General features: G+C 27.2%; 1 protein-coding gene across 1 annotated transcript in view; it reads right to left on the reverse strand.

Annotated features, from left to right (window-relative positions):
* The window catches only part of LOC100198723 (transcriptional adapter 2-alpha), a 57,373-nt gene that overhangs the window by 7,289 nt on the left and 30,084 nt on the right, over positions 1–20,000 (reverse strand). Inside the window, exons 10-16 of the mRNA XM_065807331.1 lie at positions 17,769–17,799; positions 17,336–17,415; positions 13,920–13,991; positions 13,749–13,837; positions 8,893–8,936; positions 2,703–2,743; positions 1,388–1,461 (exon numbers count right to left, since the gene is read on the reverse strand). Coding sequence (XP_065663403.1) covers positions 1,388–1,461; positions 2,703–2,743; positions 8,893–8,936; positions 13,749–13,837; positions 13,920–13,991; positions 17,336–17,415; positions 17,769–17,799 — 431 coding nt within the window. The remainder of the gene's footprint in view (positions 1–1,387; positions 1,462–2,702; positions 2,744–8,892; positions 8,937–13,748; positions 13,838–13,919; positions 13,992–17,335; positions 17,416–17,768; positions 17,800–20,000) is intronic.

The following is a 20,000-nucleotide window of genomic DNA, read 5'->3' on the forward strand; positions in this document are numbered from 1 at the left end:
ATTTATCTCATAGCATACTTTTGAGAAGCTAAATTTGTTGGATGTGCAACCACATTTTTTCCACTTCATTTCAAAAGTGCAGAGGTTAAGAAATTCTCAGGTAAGGGTTAATTCATGCTTTAAAAGGCAACAGAAAATATGATTAAGTTTTAGATTACAAGAAAAACATTAAAAAAACTTAGAACTATTGCCAAACTCAGTAATACAACTAGTAAAACACTTTATTTTTACTTAAGATTCACTGGCAGCATTTGTACAGACAGTTTTTGATATTGATCATAAAAGCAAACTGTACAAATCTCTCAATCTTGGCAGAAAACTCTATTGAGTAATTTAAATGTTGTTTTTAACAAAAATATCTATTGTAAAGCTCTTGATAGTTAATTTTAGCAACGAATTATAATGCCAGATGTGGTTGATATTTATAATTAAAAACATAAAGCTTCTTCACACATTCAATAAATGTGTGAAGAAGCTTTTTAGTTTGATCTAAATTTTTACACACATTCAATAAATGTGTGTAAAAATTTAGATCAAACTAAAAATCTCGATAAAAAGTTTTATAAAAATGTATTGCACAAAATTACATGAAAACCAAAAATTATTTGAATTAAAATTTTTATTGCAGCAATATTTATTTGCTGTCTATTCAGATTTTTTTTTTCTTTTTATTTTCAGAGGTATTTTTATCTATAAAAATACCCCTGAAAAGACAGCAAATAAATATTTAAAAACATTTTTTTGTGAGAAAGATTTTCATAAACAACAAACCAAAAGAATTTTATAAATAACAAAGTAGAATTTCAAACCTTTTTATCAATATATAGAAATTTTTTATGATTTATATTCTAAACTTTTCTAATTTTAATGTTTATAAATTTTTTCAAACCAATCCAATTCAAACTTAAAACACTGGTCACAAACAAAAACGATTAACTACAAATAACTAAGATTAGTTATAAATATTAAGCTCAAATATATTAAAAACTTTCATTTCAATTAATAGAGGCTTGGGCATGAGTAAAGGAATCCTTAAAAGTAAACCAACTATGGTTTTAATATTGATCAACAACTATTATACTTATGAAGTCACATTCCATTGTTCATTTATTCATTCAGTCATTCTTTCCATTCCATTGGTCTAGCAATAATAAAGAACAGGGTTTTAATGCATATAGTTAAGAGTTTATTAGGTTTGGTTATGTCAATTCAATTATGTAATGCACAACCTTGTAGGTTGTATCATTAGGTTAGGTTATTGAGTTTGAAGTTGTATCATGTTAAAATTTTTGTTTTTAAATTTATCATTTTAACTTTATTTGGCATGGTAAAAATATCATTTTGCATATGTTATTTTAAAATTTTTTAAAAACAAAAAATAAATTACATCTCTTTCGGCTGGTGTGAGTTTGTCTGTACCAGGTAGGTTAGATATATCCAAAGGAGGACAAGCTTTTCGATCTGTTTCAAATAAAAAAATAAATTAAAAAATAAACTGTATCTATAATCAATATAATTAATAACAATGGTGTACCCTCTGGTTTTTTCCCCATCGCCCTGCGGGCGACTAAAACAGTTTCTATTTCTCATTTGAGTCGTCCACAATGATGATCCGTAGTCTGGTGTAAAAGTTTTTTTTTTGCTTTTTTTTTTCTTGGGTGAAAATACTGAAGAAAAAAATTCAAATGTCGACTACTAAAAACGTTTAATATAAAAGTAAATTAATTAATTTATTAATAAGATTATTTAAAGATGGGTTGTCATTTTTGTCGTAATTAATATCATTTTGTTTCTTTTTGTCAATCTTAACAAAGGTTTCATTACATGAAGCAAAAATGTTGAAAGCCATAACTGCAAATAAATGTTTTATATATATAAAAAAAAAACTCTATTATTCTCTCTCAACCTCCAATCAAATTTAATTTAGCTGAATGTTTAAAACATGTTTTTAATGTTATAAACAATTTTCATTATACTAAGACTTTTTTTTTTAGGAAAAAAGAACTTCCATGTGCATCCTTAATTGTGTTCAAATAATAATTTTTCATGTTCATCTTAATGTTTTCTATTATGCTAATTTTAATTGACAAAACAAAAATAAAAATTTATTTTACTAATGAAAAACAAGAGATTCAGTGTTATTAATTATTAAACTTTTACGTGATTCAAAATGGACTATAAGGTTTAAAAAATGATACAATAGCATTTGGAAATAAAAAAATTTAATTTTAAAACTCATTTTAAATCGAAAAGAAACGTGCTTTAAAACGCAACAACATTTAAAAAAGAAGTACAGTCGCACATTGAAATATTAAATCGCGTGTCGGCTACTTTTTATTAAGTTTGGTGAAACAACGCACCATTGTGTACTCATTGTTAAACTACTTTAAATGCTTTTTAAAGTTTTCTTCATAATGATCGCAAGGAATAAAATCTTCATGGATCAAAATAAGTTATTATTAATTAACATACTTTTGTAAGTAACAAACTGTCTAGATGTCCTGCCGGGCTACTGACAGGCATTTTTTTTTAAATTTCAGTTGCCCTTGGAGAAAGCGCGTTGTCCCGTACCACCAAACGACCATGAGGGTACACCACTGACAATGTATAGATAAATGAACATAAGTAATAGTAAAAACATAGTAGTAAAAGTGTAATAATAAAAAGTGTAATCATAAAATATAATAGTAAAAACAAAATACTTAATAAAGGTACAGATGATAAAGGAGCAGATGAATTCTTTCTGAAAAAAAAAAAAAATTTAACTACAATTATAATAAGAATAAATTACAATGATCAGAATAAATTAAAATAATTACAATGATTAATTACACTTTACTAAAACTTCAAGTTATTCTTTCTCATTCTCTTTACATGAACATACACACACATACATTACATACACAATGGTGAAAACTTTTTTATACTTTCAGGTTATAAAGCACAACTCTATCAAAACATCACTACTGGGTGTAGTGGTAGAAGCTTTAAACAGGGACATAAGAAAATTGAGAGAATTTATAATATTAAACTTTTTTTTAATTTCTATCTTTTCATTTAGTAGGTTAGCATAAATGTAAACTTGTGTTATAGTGTTTTCTGGCTATGATAATGAACACTGGATTGTTGAATTGAGTTCTATTGATTGAGACACTGAATTGAGAATTAGAACCCTGAATTATTTAACTTATGGGTCTCTTTGATTTATAAAAGATGTCAAAAATCTTACGCATCTCATTCAAAACTCACTACTATGGAGGTCTCTTAAATAATTTTTGTTTGGTTTTCTTTAAAATAAAAAAATTCTGATTCACTCACAACAAGGCTGCACCATTAAAAACTTTCTAAAAGTTTTTAGAGCAGGGACAGATACAGTAAAAGGATGACACTTTTCTAAACAACGAGGCAGGAGAGTGGTAGTGGTGTAGTGGTAGAGTGCTTGCTTCATAAGCAAGAGGTTCCGAGTTCGATTCCCACCACGTCCCTGGTAGTACCGCGCCTAACTTGTTTCTCCACGCAGCGGCCTTGTTCTTCAAGGTTCGTGTTTCGGAGTTATAGAGTTGAGAGAGGGTGATAACCACAAGTAGCCTCCTCATCTGTAGTGGCCTTCTCGGTTTTGGGGAGGTGAATTATTAAAAAAAAAAAAAAAAAAAAAAAAAAAAGAGAGAATGAGTTTTGTTTAATGGAGCTAGTGACGATAGCTCCTTTAAGCAGCGATTATGATAGTGCTTAAAGAAAAGAGAAAGAGATACAACTTTACGACAATGGGAGAGAGGTTTAAGCAGATAAAGCAAGTACAACTATATTTACAATGCAATTTTGGATCTTGTCTAGAAGAGAAAAAGCATCATTAAAAAAACCAGTCCAAATATGACAACAGTATTCCATACAGTGGTGAATAAGAGATTTATAAAGGTAGAGAATGGAATCAGGAGTAAAAAAATGACAGGCACGATAAAGAGAAACAAACTTAGCAGATGCTAACTTAGCAATCGATTGTATACACAGTTTCCATGAAGTCAGTAGTGAACAATAATCCAAGAAGACATAAAGAGAACTTAGTGAATGGGTAGCCATTCATCAATATACGTATGTCCAGAGTATTGCAACAGTTGTTTTAAAATATAATTGAGATATGACCTTAGCAATGAAGCTGGAGTGATTTGAATGTCTAAGAATAAGTTAACCTGTTTAACTGGTAGAATGGTAGAAAGAGTATGACCATAAGATTCAAGAGTTGAATTAAGAAAAAAAAGTTCTTTGCAAATAGTTCAGCCTTACCTTTAAAAGAGGTAACAAGATCAGTCTCATGAATTAAAGATGGAATGTTAGACTTGTTAGAATGAAAGTCTCTAGAGCCTAACTACTGAGATAAGTAAACTGAAAATAATGGAGCTTAGTATCAGACAGCACCTTTTTACATTGATTTCTTGAAATAGTAAATAGACATTTGTTCTCAAAAGAGTTGTTCATTTGAAATAAATTTAAAAAAAAACTATTATGATTGAATATAGCAGTCACAAAGATAACTATCTGAGTAAGAGATTTAGAAATGCAGAAGTTATGGGTTGTAATGCCAGCAGGCTCAGCGATGTGAGTGCCAAGCCATTCAGTATGATGAGCATTAAAGTCGCAAATAACAACAAATATTAATAAAGAGAAATGAGATGAAGTAAAATGGTGTATGAAAAAAGCACATAAATTTAAAGAAACAAGTTTTTTCTTCAAATCTTTGCATTGTTAGCAATTATAGTAAAAAATCCTAAAGTCACACACTCAACCAAGACATATACTTATATATTCTTCTTCTATTTTTGTTTTAAAATCAGATTTGAATCATCTGACTATTCTTTCATGCGTTTTTGCTTAAAACAACTTTTTTTATTGTTTTTTTGGCTTTTTCCATAAATGATGTTAGAAAAAAAAGGGGGTGGACGAGCTGCAAAATATGACAATAAATGACAATATGGTGGGGTGTTATTGTCAATTAAAAATTTTTTTTTTAAAGTTATCATTTATGCCATCTATGAGCTGATTTTAAAGGTATACAATATGGTAAAAAAATTATATGCTTACTTGCGCTGGCAATAGGAAAATCATTATTCCGATTGTGATGTAATCAATACGTAATCAATATGTAATCAATAAAGCTAACTATTCAGAAAGAAGTTCATTGTCCATGGAATTCATTATAAGGAAGATAAGCTCGAGCATAAAGTTCTTGAATCAAGAGTTATAATTATATATTATAAATATACTATAGTTATAGTTATAATTACCAACTCATTCAATGAAAAGGCAATAAAGTTTAAGAGCAAGTATTATCATTTTAATCTGATACTCCAAAACAGCCACCCAACAACAACAACATGTCTATTCTAATTGAATTTGACAAGAATTCCTCACAGTTTGTAGAGTCTACCGATGACCTATTTGTCATTGATGATCAACAAAATCTATCAACTTCTAATTTGTTGACCACTAAAAATCAAAAGAGATTAAAAAGTGATTGATTAAAAACAATGGCTCAAGATCAAATCAATTCTGAGAATGTATCTTTAAATTGTAAAGTAGACTCAAGACTAGAAAAAGAAGTGTATATATCATTGAAGCTGAAAAGGATGTTTTGAAAAGAAAAAAGACAAAACTAGCAAATCAAACCAAAGAACTGGAAAGAAAAAGTATGATCAAGCTCAACAGAAGAAAACTAGAGAACTAAAAAAAAAGCTAAATCTGAGGAAATTTGCTTAGAATATCCAGAAGTTGAAGAGAAAGTGAAAGCCAGAAAGAAACCTGGTTGACTGTTAATAGAAGTTAATCAATCTCTTCTTTTGAAGCCAATTATTGATATATCTGTGGTTTGGCTGCTGCTGAAAAAGCTGCTGCTGATTAGAGGTTCTCTGACTTATCTACTTCAGAGAAAAAGTGAAATATTAGAACACATAAAAAGCATGTTGAAACAGCCAATGTTAGATTGATCAGAGCGCTGAATGAATCCCATTCAAACCATATTGATGGACTCAATTCCATTCAAACAATATTGATGGACAAGCATTATGGAACTCATCTTGAGGCTCAAGGTAATTATAAATAAATCACTGATAAAAATCAATTCGTAAAATATAGAATAATTTTTAATCTATGCTGAATCTATGCTAAACCTGATAAATCTTTTTAAATTAGGTAGGGCAGTAGATGTAGAAAGGAGAAAGGCAGAACTTGATTTTTCTGGTCAGATTTTAGCAGATTTTTGATCTGACCTACAAATTGACAGTTATCTGTCCGTTGCAGAGCATATTGATCCAGAACAATCAGAGCTAGAACCAAGAAATATTTTACTACAAAATCAATATAAGTGATTTATTTATAATTACAAATGGTTTTCCTATCATCTTTGTAATTGATATTTTACTCAAATTGTGAAAAGTGTTCTTAATGTCAGCCAGAAAGATGCTTTTACTTTACTCTAATTAGGGTAAGATTTCTTCCGCCACCTGTCTTGGTGAGCCAAGCAAGACGCATTCAAAGCAGTAAATGCCTCAGAAGAAGCTAAAGAGTTGTTTCCATCATTTCTGTTCATGGTCATTGAATCAAATACTGAGAGTATTCTTCCACGAGCTGCCAAAGAATTTCCATTCCTTCTCTACAATACCTTTTGTCCATCAACTTAGTCTAGTGTAGATGATAGTATCAGTAAAAAAAAGCAAATCATACCTTGCCTCTCAAGTAATATTGAAAAAGCATGTTCTATCCAAACTTTCACTTCAACATTCCCTCCTAGAAAAAAGTCAGACCAGTTTGCACTGCTGCCAAGTGTCAGAGAGAAGTGATGGCACTTATCAACCTGCAGAAGAGTTTGGAAACTGCTGAATGGTTGGATGAAAATGAAAGTGACGCAACAGATCTGACTGTACCCCCAAGATAAATATAAAATAATAATTACTTTTATTGATTTATTATTCCTTTTATTATTTATTGTTAATTATTATTTATTACTGATTATTTAATCTACTTGTTAATTATTTATTACTGATTATTGAGATCTATTATTCTTAACTCTTTGTTCGATAATTTTAGGTGAAACTATCCACAATTATCGGAAACAAAAATTAAATTCAGAAACAACCTTGCTTATTAAGCTAATTAAGTTAAGTGCAGTAGAAATGAAACGGGTATCAAACTTGAAACTTCTCATTTACAAAGCAAGTGCTCTATCACTACACCACTACTGGTTGATCTGGTTTTAATAAGTGATAGCAAATCCATTTGCACAGGTTTTATAAATAACATTATTTCATTTAATGCATTTTTAGCCTTTCTCATGCTTTTAAAATATAAATAGTAATTGAATTGTTAAACTTCACAAGTATTTAAATGATTCATTTTATTACTTTTTTATACTTTTTACTTTACTTCCTTAAGTTTTTTTTTTATAAAATCTCAAAGATTATCCTTAAAGGTTATCCACAAAGATTATCCTCAAAGAATATCCACTAAGACTATCTTTAAAGGTTATCTGCAAAGTATCCTCAAAGATTATTCGCAAAAGCCTTAAAGATTATCCACAGCTTAAAGCCATGGATAATGTTTTAAAGAAAAATCTGCCAACCTTCTTGAAAACAGTTTTACTTTAAAATTAAATATATTATAAAATGTGTGTATTTCCAGAAACTATCATTGATTGTAAATGTAAATAAATGTATATACATAAACATTTAGTTGTGTCGTTTAAACCATTCTCTGACTGAAAAACAATTGAGTATATACCAAAAGACCTATTTCAAGATTTTTTTAATTCAAAATAGGTAACCTCTAGATAAATATGTTCATACTAATACATGTTTAAAAAAAATCACAGTAATCAGGGTTTGGGAACAATAGTACTTTAAAATTAGAGCCCCAAGGTCCAAATATTTGTAGGGGAGGGGACAGTAATAGCATTAAAAAAACAACTCTACTATTATAAACACAACTAAAAACCATCTGTAAAGTTCTTATTTATTAAAAAACTATTTTAATGTTTGAAAGTTACGACGTAAAATTAACAACCCTTTCAAAATAGAAGAAGTTTTAAACTTTCCTTGGTTGCCATTTTTAAGTGATAAGAAATTTTTTTAGATCTTAAAAATTGAAAAAAAAAAATTTTTATAAAGAATTTTCATGTAGTTCAAGATATTACATAAAAAAATTTCTTTTTTTCCATATGTAGAACAGTGGGACCCAATTTCTTCAGTTTAATATTTTCCCCAGGCTCCAATCATAATTTTGTAAAACACTCTTATTTGAAATTAGAATTAATATTACAAAATTTAAAATTTGCATCTCCGGAAGTTACCAATTTTGAATACTAAATATCTAAGACCTGCCTGTTAAACCCCTCCTCCTTTTAAAAAAAAAAAGAAAAAAGAATTCGACAGATATAATTTCAAAACTTTGAATAAAATTGTACAAGATATTGTAGTTTAAAAAATGCAAGCCATTTTAAGTTTTTGATAAAGTTTTTTTAAAAATAAATTATGTCTTTTTTAAATATAAATTATTCACTTCATGTCTTTTTAAAATATAAATTATTTAAAGTACAAAATATTTTAAACATGAATTATTTAAAGCATAAATTATGGTAATAAAGCACTATTTTAACGCAACGCATAATTCCAGTTCCATTTCTTCCTTACTGTCAATTAAACTGTCAATTACAATGTAAACTATGTAGTTTTTATTTATTTTATGGTTTAATTGTTGAATTTATTCAGAATGTGTGATATTTTGTAATAGTCTTATAGAATTGTGTTCTATACTGCATATATAAATAAAGTTAAATGTAATTAAAAACTAACATGCAATTTGCCAGTTAAATAAAAGAACAAAAAAATAAAAGTTTAAAATAAGAACCCATTTATTTGTCTCTGTAGCCAAATTTGACATGCTAAAGGATTCTAAAACAAGGAGTTACAGAAAATTAAGTTTGTAATTTTATAAACAATATAACTAGAAACTAAAATTTTAAGCATAAATTTAAATTTAATTTACATTTTTATAATTTCATTTGATATAAAGTGCGTGTGTGTGTTTGTGTGTGCAAGTCTTTTTTTTAAACATCTTCACTTCCAACAAGACTGCAAGCATCCACTATTAGAGTTGAAAGTTACAGGAAGAGAAATGATGAAGTTTATAAAGCAAGATAACAATTAACAGACAACCTCAAAGTTTGCAAATTATATGGATTAGGAATACAAGATGAAGAGAACGAATTCTAAAGAACTGATGTTTGAGGAAAAAAATTAGTTAAAAATATTTTTTCTTGTGTCATCTACTAAAATCCATTTTGGAGCACCAAATGGATTTTAGTAAATGACACAAGAGACAATTGCTCTTTAAAGCAGCGCCCATTATAGTATTTATAGATAAGAAAAAGAGAAGCACATTAAGACAATGCAACAATGGTTGAGGGTTGGCTGAAAGAGCAGGTCCAACTATGTTTATGATGCCTTTTTGCGCTTTGTCTAAAAGGAAAAGGGCATCATTCGAAGATTTGTTTCAGATATGCAATAGTATTTCATATTATACAAGGACAGATTAGAGATTTATAAGGGTAAAGAACAGAATCTAGAGTAAGAAAGTGGCAAACATGATAAAGAGATGCAACCTTAGATGCTAATTTTGCAATGGATTTGATATATGGTTTCCAAAAAAGATCAAAAGTAAGAGTTAATCATAAACAAAGTGTAGATGACTCATCAATTAGATTATCGTTCATAAATATAGGAAGATCTAAATTACTGCAATAACAATTAGCTGAAACAAATTGTTATTGTATTTAATTTAAATTGAACCCCATGCTGTAGCAAAGGTGAGATCCTTTTCAAGCTCAAATGGCCCCTCCAAGCAGTAAGAGAGTGTTGGCCTCTTATCAAGATAAGAATTATTATTAGTATCATCAGCGAACAATGCCGCCTTAGATGTGAGAATTTCTAGGAGATCGTTAATGTAAATTTAAAAAAACATATGGCCAAGGATAGAACCTTGAGGAACTCCTGAAGTTACAGGAAATGAAGAAGAGTGCTGTCCATTGAGGGGAACTTTTATACTACAATTGGAAGGAAGGATTCAATAATCTTAAAGACGTTAACTTATATACTGTAAGAAGAGATATTATGGAGAAGACCAGCATGCCAAACTTCATCAAAGGATTTAGAAATGTCAAGAGCAATAGCCCTAACCTCTCCACACCTATCTAATGTCTGATAAAACTTTGGCTATTACCACTAACCAAGCAGTATATATATATATATATATATATATATATATATATATATATATATATATATATATATATATATATATATATATATATATATATATATATATTTAAACAATTTTAAAATGTATTCTACAAAATAGAGTGCTCAATGTTCTTAAAAGAACAGAGCAATTATAAATTAGTAGAAAATCACTTAACAACAATTTTTCTCATTTTACACTCATCAGAATCTCAAGACTCATCAGAAATGATATATATATATACACGAGGGTGGTTTGAAAAGTTTCCAACCTAACAAAGATAAAAGACATTTTTTCGAAATTCTATTTTTTATTTTTCAACATAATCTCTTTCTAACTCTACACACTTTTTCCAACGATGGTCCCATCTCTGTAACTCATCCAAATAGTACTCAGCAATTTTCTCTGCAAAATAATTGTTCACAAAGGTCAGAGATTTTCATCAAATTGCCTCATTTGATGAAAATCTCTGACCTTCGAGTGAAATTTTTAAATGAGGGAAGAAAAAGAAGTTGCTTGGGGCCAGATCTGGTGAATAAGGCGGATGGTCAAGCAGTCCAAACCATAATTCGTGGATTTTGGCCATGGCAACCGCTGAGGTGTAAGATGGTGCGTTGTCGTGGTGAAACAGGATTTTCTTTTTCTGCAAATGTGGCCATTTTTCCGCAAGTTGTTCCTTTAGCTTGTCAAGCAATGATGCGTAGTATGCTCCTGTAATGGTTTTTCCTTTTTGAAGATAATCGATTAAAATAACTCCATGACTATCCCAAAAAACAATTGCCATCACTTTTCCAGCCGAAAAAACAGTTTTTGCTTTTATTGGAGCCAGTTCCCCATTTGCAACCCACTGTTTGACTGTAATTTTGTTTATATAATGGTGTATCAAAGTTTCATCTACAGTAATTAATCGCCACCAAAACCCGGATTTATTGCGCCTAAACAGCGCCAACAGAGCGTTGAAAATGTTCATTCGAACACGTTTTTGATCCAACGTAAGCAAACGCAACAAACAACGCGCAGACAGCTTTCTCATGTCTAAATTTAATATATGACAAACATGTACTTTTGATATGTTCATAACCTCTGCTATCTCTCTCACTTTAATTCGGCAATAGTCTAACACCATTTGGTGAACTTTGACGATGTTTTCATTGGTAGTTGTAGTTTTTGGACATCAGAGTCCCCATACACAGAATCCATCTCATCTTTAATTTGCATAGGCGTATTGTCTTTCAAAAAAAAATATTTAATGACAGCTCGATACTCAATTTTGTCCATTTTCACAAAATTACTCACATCAACTCACTCAAACAATTGTTACATAACAACTGCGTGTTCAAAATGGCTGAAACTTTGGTGAATAACTATCAACATATGAACAAACAAAATTCACTTGTTCTCATATACGAGTGCTGCCATCTTCACGTCGAGGTCAGAAACTTTTCAGACCACCCTCGTATACAGCCCTCAGAATGAGGGTCAGCATTCGGCCTAACTGCCAACCTTAAAGTGTTTTAGGTCAGCAAAAAATTGCTGACCTCGTTTCTATGTTTTATGGTAGGACCTTTGTATCAAACTTTTTTTGCCAACTTCTAGAGATTGAGGTCAACAAATTATTACCGACTTTATTTTTCCTAATTCCGAGGGTTGTATATATATATAAACATATATATATATACATATATATATATATATATATATATATATATATATATATATATATATATATATATATATATATATATACGTATATATATACGTATATATATACATATATATATTTACATATATATATACATATATATACATATACATATATATATATATATATATATATATATATATATATATATATATATATATATATATATATATATATATATATATATATATATATATAAAGAGAGAGAGAGAGAGAACAGTAAATTCCCATTAACTCGAAACACCAAGGGACCAAGGAAAACGGTTTGACTAAATGAATGTTCGACTTAAGCAAAGTAAAACAATTGTTATTAAACAAAGTTAAACAAATGTTTCAAGAGACTACAAAAAATAGTACGAGATAACAAAAGTTTGAGTTAACCAGTGTGCGACTTCCCAGGAATTAACTGTTATGATATAAAATCTTATTGTTAAGCCATATTTTATATATATATATGTATATAATGATGATATACAGCTTGAATTGATCGCGAATTGCGATATTTGGAAATGCTTACAGTTTTTAAATTTTTAGCTTTTTAAAAACCGTTAACTCTGTTTTGATCACTAAACTCAACAGCTGTTATTATATATATAAATATATATATATATATATATATATATCTATATATATATATATATATATATATATATATATATATATATATATATATATAAAATTTACTAAAGCAAAAACATACATATTTTGGATTATTGTTTTCTTAAATACTAGGTTTAAATAAAGAAAAAAAAAGTTGTATTAAAAAAATTACTAAAGGTTCGCAGAAGTTGCAGTGTAATTTAACAATCAACCAATAAAAAATTATGCTAAAGCTCTTTGTGCATTGTATGAAACATTAAATCGTTTTTGTTTGAGGAATAATTTAATTAAAAATTTAAATGTTTTAAATTAGAAACTAAAACTTAATTGATAAAAATAATAATAAAAAAGATATATTTTAAAATAATTCATTAGAGCTTTTTTTGTTTTGTTTACAAATAAATATAAAAAGTTTCAATTAGTTTTTGTATATATTTAAACAACTACATCCTTAATTTTGTGTACATATCTGCAAAAGAGTTACGAGCATTTAATTCATTGGAAAATACTGAATAAGATTTAAATAAGATAGAAAAGTACTTTATATCTTATTTAATGATTATTTTTATTTGAAAAATTTGATCACCACTTTAGATTGTTGTGATTAGTGGTTGTTTTTTAATAATTATACCGTACTGTAGCGTGCTTTATTTTTCTAGCTTTGATGATTTATAAAATGAATTAAAATATTAAAGTTTAAATCATAATCTTTAATAATAAAAAAAATGGTAATAATATGGTTTTACAATAAGATTTTATATCATAATTCTAGATCAATATAAATATTTTTTAATGAATACCAGCTATGAGTTTAGTGATCAAAACAGAGTTTACAGTTTTTAAAAAGCTAAAAATTTAAAGACCAGAAGCATTTTCAGACATTGCTATTCGTGATTGCTTAGTTCGAGCCTTGGTGTTTCAATAAATGCCAATTTAGTCGCCGATGAAACAATTCTGATAAGGCCGTACTGAAATAGCTATTTGTGGAAGATTCAGTACATATATCAACTGAAGGATTTTTTATCATTTATTTATATTTATTTACATTTACTAATAAAATAATATTTATAAGACAAAAAAAAAGTTTCCATTTTTTTCAGTTTCATTATTTGTCTGAAAAATGTATCTACATAATAAGTATAAAATGTAATATAATCCTGCTTACATCCTTATGAAGAAGGACTTCACTCAAATATTCTCGATTAGGCTTTAGTTTTTTCCTTCGCTGTTTCAATTTTTCATATATTCTAGCATCTATGAACACCAAAAATTATAAAAATTTTGACTTTTATCAACTTTTTAAATATGGTTTATCTGACTTAACATCAAATGATACCTTTCATATTAGACAACCCCATACTTCTGTATTCTTGAAGGTGTCTTATTTGGTTCTCAAGCTGTTTTTGATCTAGAAAAAAAAGCTTAGTATGTATCCATGTAATTAAGCAGCTATACATAATAACATTCCACAAATTTTGTGATATAAGGAAAACTAAGAATTTATATATGTAAAATAACTTTTATGTAAATATTTGTATGCAATTTGCATTAATATCAAAATTGTTTATATACTACACAATAAAATTTTGTAGAGTATCCAAAACTTTATTACAAGAATTTAAATGTTTCTCACTGTATACTAAAAAAAAATCTTGGATAAAATAACTTAAATGTAAATAATAAAACGAGAATTGCAATATTCATATAATTCACAATATGGTGGATTTATATCCATAATATATAACTCAGAGATAAATATTTTTTCATTTTAATGTTAAGGTATGCAAGCTTCCAATAATGAATCTGTTGAAATTGGCTACATTAAATCTACACAATAAATTAATAATAATGTCAGTGTGATGATGTAAAATAATATAGAACAAATAAAAATAAAAATAAAGAAAAAAAGAATTCTCTAACTTTAAAGTATGATAAAAGAAATTCACCTCAGATTTTAAAACTTTTTTATAAAAAAGTGTTCTCAATTGGTATACTAGATTTTAGAAATGCTATAATAAAGGACAAAAGTTTGAAGTTTTTGAATGATCAAGAAACTGATAAAATATTCATTGTTGAAATTGATAAGAATAAAAAATAAAGTTGAATGTTTCTGTAAAGCAATTAAATGAAAATTAACAAAAAATCTCTGAAATTCCCACTCTCTGAAATATAGTAATAAAAATAAATATCTCCAAAAAGAAAAGCAAATTTAGAACAGAAAAAAAAGTAAAAATTAAATTGTTACATACATATGATTTGAGATTTAAAGATTTAAATCATCTGATATGATTTAAATCTTGAGAATTGATAATTCTCAAGATTTAAATCATATCAGATGATTTAAATCTTGAGAATTATCAAGACAAAAAGAAAAAAAAAATTCTTAACACCAATAACTAGCTTTCTAAAGATATTTATTGTATTTAGATTAGTATTGATAGAAAATTATTGTGGTATTGATTTATTATATATTTATTGGTTATTGTATTGATAGAAAATTATTGTGGTAGTGTTACTCTTATAAAGCTATAACTTCTATTACTTATATAGCAGGTATTGATATCAAAAAACTATATTGCAGCATTTCAACAGCCTTATTACAAATGATGAATATATTATTAAGTAAACAAACCATAAATTAAAAATGTTTTAGGGTCATAATAACATTCTATCATTCACTTTGATAATAAAGCATTATATGAAATTCTGTTAAATATTAATAGAGATGTTTATCTTCTTGGAGTGCCTTCTCTTATGTCTTTATCAGCTGAGAGTCAGCATAAAAGGATAATGAATCTTCTTGATTTGAAATCCAGAAAAACATCAAAGGAAAACTCTTTCAGTAATACTGAACTAAAGAGTTCACCTTTTTGAATTGCAAGAATTTTAAATCTTTATTCATTATATCTTTCCAGATCTGTATAGAAGCAGCAGACTCGATGAATTGAAGCTGAAGGCTGTTCATTTCTAAAATGTTGCTGCACAAACAAAAATTTAAGGACCGGTCAAACTTTTATTTAAAAATCCAAATATTCATCAAAGACTCCAGATTTTAAATATGATACAAATGTTACCACGGTTTTTTTGTGTGGATGAAAACAACAACAACAAAAAATTACGTTTACACATTAGCATTAATGTTTTTTTTTTCCATTCTTAGGCCTTATTATGTATGCATACTTTTTACTTTGCAGTCAATATTTTATTTTACATGTTTTTGTTTGGTGATATATTTGTTGTTTATCTTTGTTCATATTTAATATTTATAAAAAATACACTTTTTTAAATTGAGAGTATTGTTGGGTGTGCTTTCTTTCTTATTGTTGACTTTGTATTAGTTTAAGTACTCTTCTGTTAATCCTATTTTTGTTGTGATAACTGTCTAAATATGTCATGTGCAAAAAATAATTCTTCTTTATTTAAGTGTACTTCATTTTTCCCTCAGGTGTTCACTGCTTGTATCATTTCATTGCCATAATTTGGCAAATGTTTTAATAAATAATATTTTAGTTTAATATTTTTATTTTTAGAATTTGGCTATTATGTTAACAATTAAGGTTCTTGATAATTTCTAATGTTATAAAACGTCAAAAATGCTGATAAATCAAATAAAATTTGTTCAAAAAGAAAAACAATTTATCACGCAGCATCTTATTATGCAATACTTTTACATAAGATTCTTCCTATCATGAGATTCATCCTATCATGAGATTTATTCTATCATGAGATTCATCCTATCAAGAGATTCATCATATCATGAAATTCATCCTGCCATGAAATTCATCCTATCATGAGATTCATTCTGTCATAAGATTCATTCTATCATGAGATTCACCCTATCAGAGATTCATCCTATCACAAGATTCATCCTATCATAAGATTCATTCTATCATGAGATTCATTTTATCATGAGATTCATTCTATCATGAGATTCATCCTAGCATGAGATTCGCCCTATCACGAGATTTACCTTATCATGAGATTCATTCTATCATGAGATTCATCTTATCATGAAATTCATCCTATCATGAGATTCATCCTATCACCACACTTTTTACTACTTCCAAAAAGCTGAAATTCTTTTTATAACTTTTTTCATGATGGTCCTTGGGCTGATGATTTTTGTTTTTTGCCAAAACACCAACCCCCTGGATCCAAGAAGGGATGGTAGCTTTTGTTCGTAATTCATGCTTCTGTTTCTCTATAGTTTTCTTCTTTTAGTGCAGCTACAATAAACACAAGTTTAACATTCCATCTCTTCCATGGGTCTGATCATCTGATAATACAGGACAAAGAATTTTCTCTTTACAAAGAATTTTCTTTCCGAATCATTTAATCTAATGACAATACTCTTCCTGTCAACCCAAATAAACAGTTTAGTCTGTTGTATGACATTTGAATTACTTCTACTTCTGTTGCGATAGTTGTTTGCTTAAAAAACAAAACATATATGTTAATGTGTAAATACATATGTTATAAGAATGTTAATGTTTAAATGCATATGTTACAAGAATGTTTTCAAAATTTAAAGCAATCATTAAATTTAGAATATTCAAAATGAATGATGTCCATAACAAAATAATTGATGGCCATAACTACATTATGACTCATAAAATCATAAAATTAGTATACAAAATGCAAAAAAAGCAAAAAATAAAAAAAAATAAAAACAAAAAAGATAAGAAATATAAGGGAACAAAAATGTTTTAAAAAATATAAAGAAAAAATAATAATAATAAAAGAGAAATTTACAAAGTAAACTTTGAACCAACTTTTCATGTTCATCAGGATTCATAAACATAGCAAACCTTTTCATGACTTCTCGAAGGTCTCTATAAATTTGAAAATAAATAAAGCATTTGAAAATAAATAAAGCATAAAAAAACACATCAAGTAAAGTAAAGACAAATAGTAAATAAAGATATATCTATAATAACTTAATAAACTTAAAAACTAATAGTTAATATATAATACTTATATGTCTTTTTAATTTTCTTGAAAATGAAAATTTGAAGTATAGATTTAACAGAGATAAAATTGAAATAAGAAAGTTGAAATAAATATTTAAAGCAAAACATCCAAAGCAATTCATATTAGTAATCTTGAATCATTAGGAGTTTTAAGCATCCCTTAATGGTTTTATAATGTTAACATTATAAAAAATATCCTTAACATAAAACAATACCTTTCTATGCGACTCTTGGAAAATACAATGCCTAAAAAATGAATATCGAAAAATCTAAGTGCACGACCTTTGGTAACTTTTGTTATCAAAAAATCTAAGTGCGTGACCTTTGTTAAATTTTGTTATCAAAATAAAAATTATTATGAAATTTATAAATTTAATATGCTATCTATCAAAAATATTTACTTGCAATAACTAGTAAAAGCAAAAGTTTCTGCTAAAGCATTTTTAGCATTTGCAGTAAAAAATGAAATATAAAAAAAATATACAGTTTTCTAAACAAAAATCATTTTAACAGAGATATTAAAAATTTGTTTTTAAATAGAATAAATAATTCTTTAACCAGACACAAAAATCTGTTTAAAATGTAAAGTCATTCTATTAAATTGCATTACTGAAATTCTGAAATAAAATAGAAAAAGATATTTTAATTCTGTTGCAAATATTTTTTTATTTAAGTATAACTTTAAATCGAAGCTTTTAAATATTAAAAAGTTATCTTTGATGATTTTGAGATCTTTTTTTTCTCCAAATAAGGACTTAGAGGAAAGAAAAGGGTTGATTCAATTTTTAAAATTTTTTTTGTGAGTTTAAACATTCTTGCTTTGAATCTATAGGGTTAGGTTTTTTAAATTCAAAATTTTCTTCTTCTAAGCACCCTTAATGACAACAGAAAAATTATTGTGGTCATTACCCAAAATTTAAAAAAGCTACATTTTTGCAAAAAATTAACACTAAACCATTAAAACCTTTAAACAGAACTGAAATTATGCATCAGGGATGTAAAAGAACTCTATGGTGAGTAACTTGCATCAAAATTATAAAAAATTATAAACTGCTTTAGGTACTGTTACCATGGAAATTAAATCAATAAAAAAACTTTAGGAAACTTTAAGGTTATCTCAATAAAATATCTTAAATTTCAAAATCTTTTTGAACTAAAATGACAACCACAGAAAAAGGATTGATTTGAACGAGAGATTTTTGTTCATGACAACAGTTGCCATGGTAACATAGACAAACTGTTTTTCATGGTTACGGGACCTGAGAGTCAAGGAAATTTAAAATGCTTTGCTCAAATCAATCTATTTGACCCTTAAAATACCCTGACAAAATTTCAACATGTTCTAAAAATGAAATATCAAGATATCATTTCTCAAAGATAAAAATGAAAAACGGTTAAATTCAAGTTGCAAACTTTACATATCGGTTTCAAAATTTTAAAAAAAGTTTTAATCTTTTAAATGTTAAACTACATCAAATTTTATATTTTTTATAAGGTTTGGTTAGATAATAAGTTTTTAGTTTAATGCAAAATATTTTTAGACTTTAAATTTTGGACTATAATGTTCTATTACAATGTTGAAATTATGGTTGCAAAGGGTAAATAATGTGACTAGGAGTAAATTTGACTAGTAATAATTTGACTAGTAAAAATTTGACTAGTATAAATTTGACTAGTAAGGCAAATAATATGACTAGGAGCAAAATTATTTAAAAAAAAGTACAAATAACATATATAAATATACATTTTTTTAAAACTACGGAAATTTCTCTATAAAAATACATTAAAAAAAAAAGAAAAAAAAAAGGATTTGATACTTTTTAAAACATTTGGTTTTGAGATTTAATGATTTGAAACCTATTGTTTTAAGTCCCAATATGCATAAAAACTCTATGCATAAACACCAAATAAAATAAAATTTAATAAAAGGATTTTACTGATTTTAGAATTTTTTTTTTTTTTTTAAACATCTTCGCTTCCAACAAGGCTGCAAGCAGCCACTAATTAAAGTTGGAAATTACTGAAAGAGAAAAGATAAAGATTGTAGAGCAAGATAACGATTGACGGACGACTTAAAAGATTGCAAATTATATGAATCATGAAAGCAAGATGAAGGAAGCGAATTCCAAAGAGCTGATGTTCGAGGAAAAAAACTAGACGAATAAGCATTTTTAGAGCACTTAGGAACAGTCACAGAAAAAGGATGACACTTAATTGAATATATTTAGTATATATTTTTCATAGGAAATATATTTATATAATATTAAATGAACATATATAAAAACATAAAATATTATACTATATGTACATATATATTAGTATAAATATAGTAGTATATATAGTATATGTATTATCGTATATATAGTATATGTATTATATAATATATATAGTATATGTATTAATGTATTATACATTGTATTTTATACTATAGTACTATGCATAGCATT

This window comes from Hydra vulgaris, chromosome 10 (assembly GCF_038396675.1).
Source record: "Hydra vulgaris chromosome 10, alternate assembly HydraT2T_AEP".
Lineage (NCBI taxonomy): Eukaryota > Metazoa > Cnidaria > Hydrozoa > Anthoathecata > Hydridae > Hydra > Hydra vulgaris.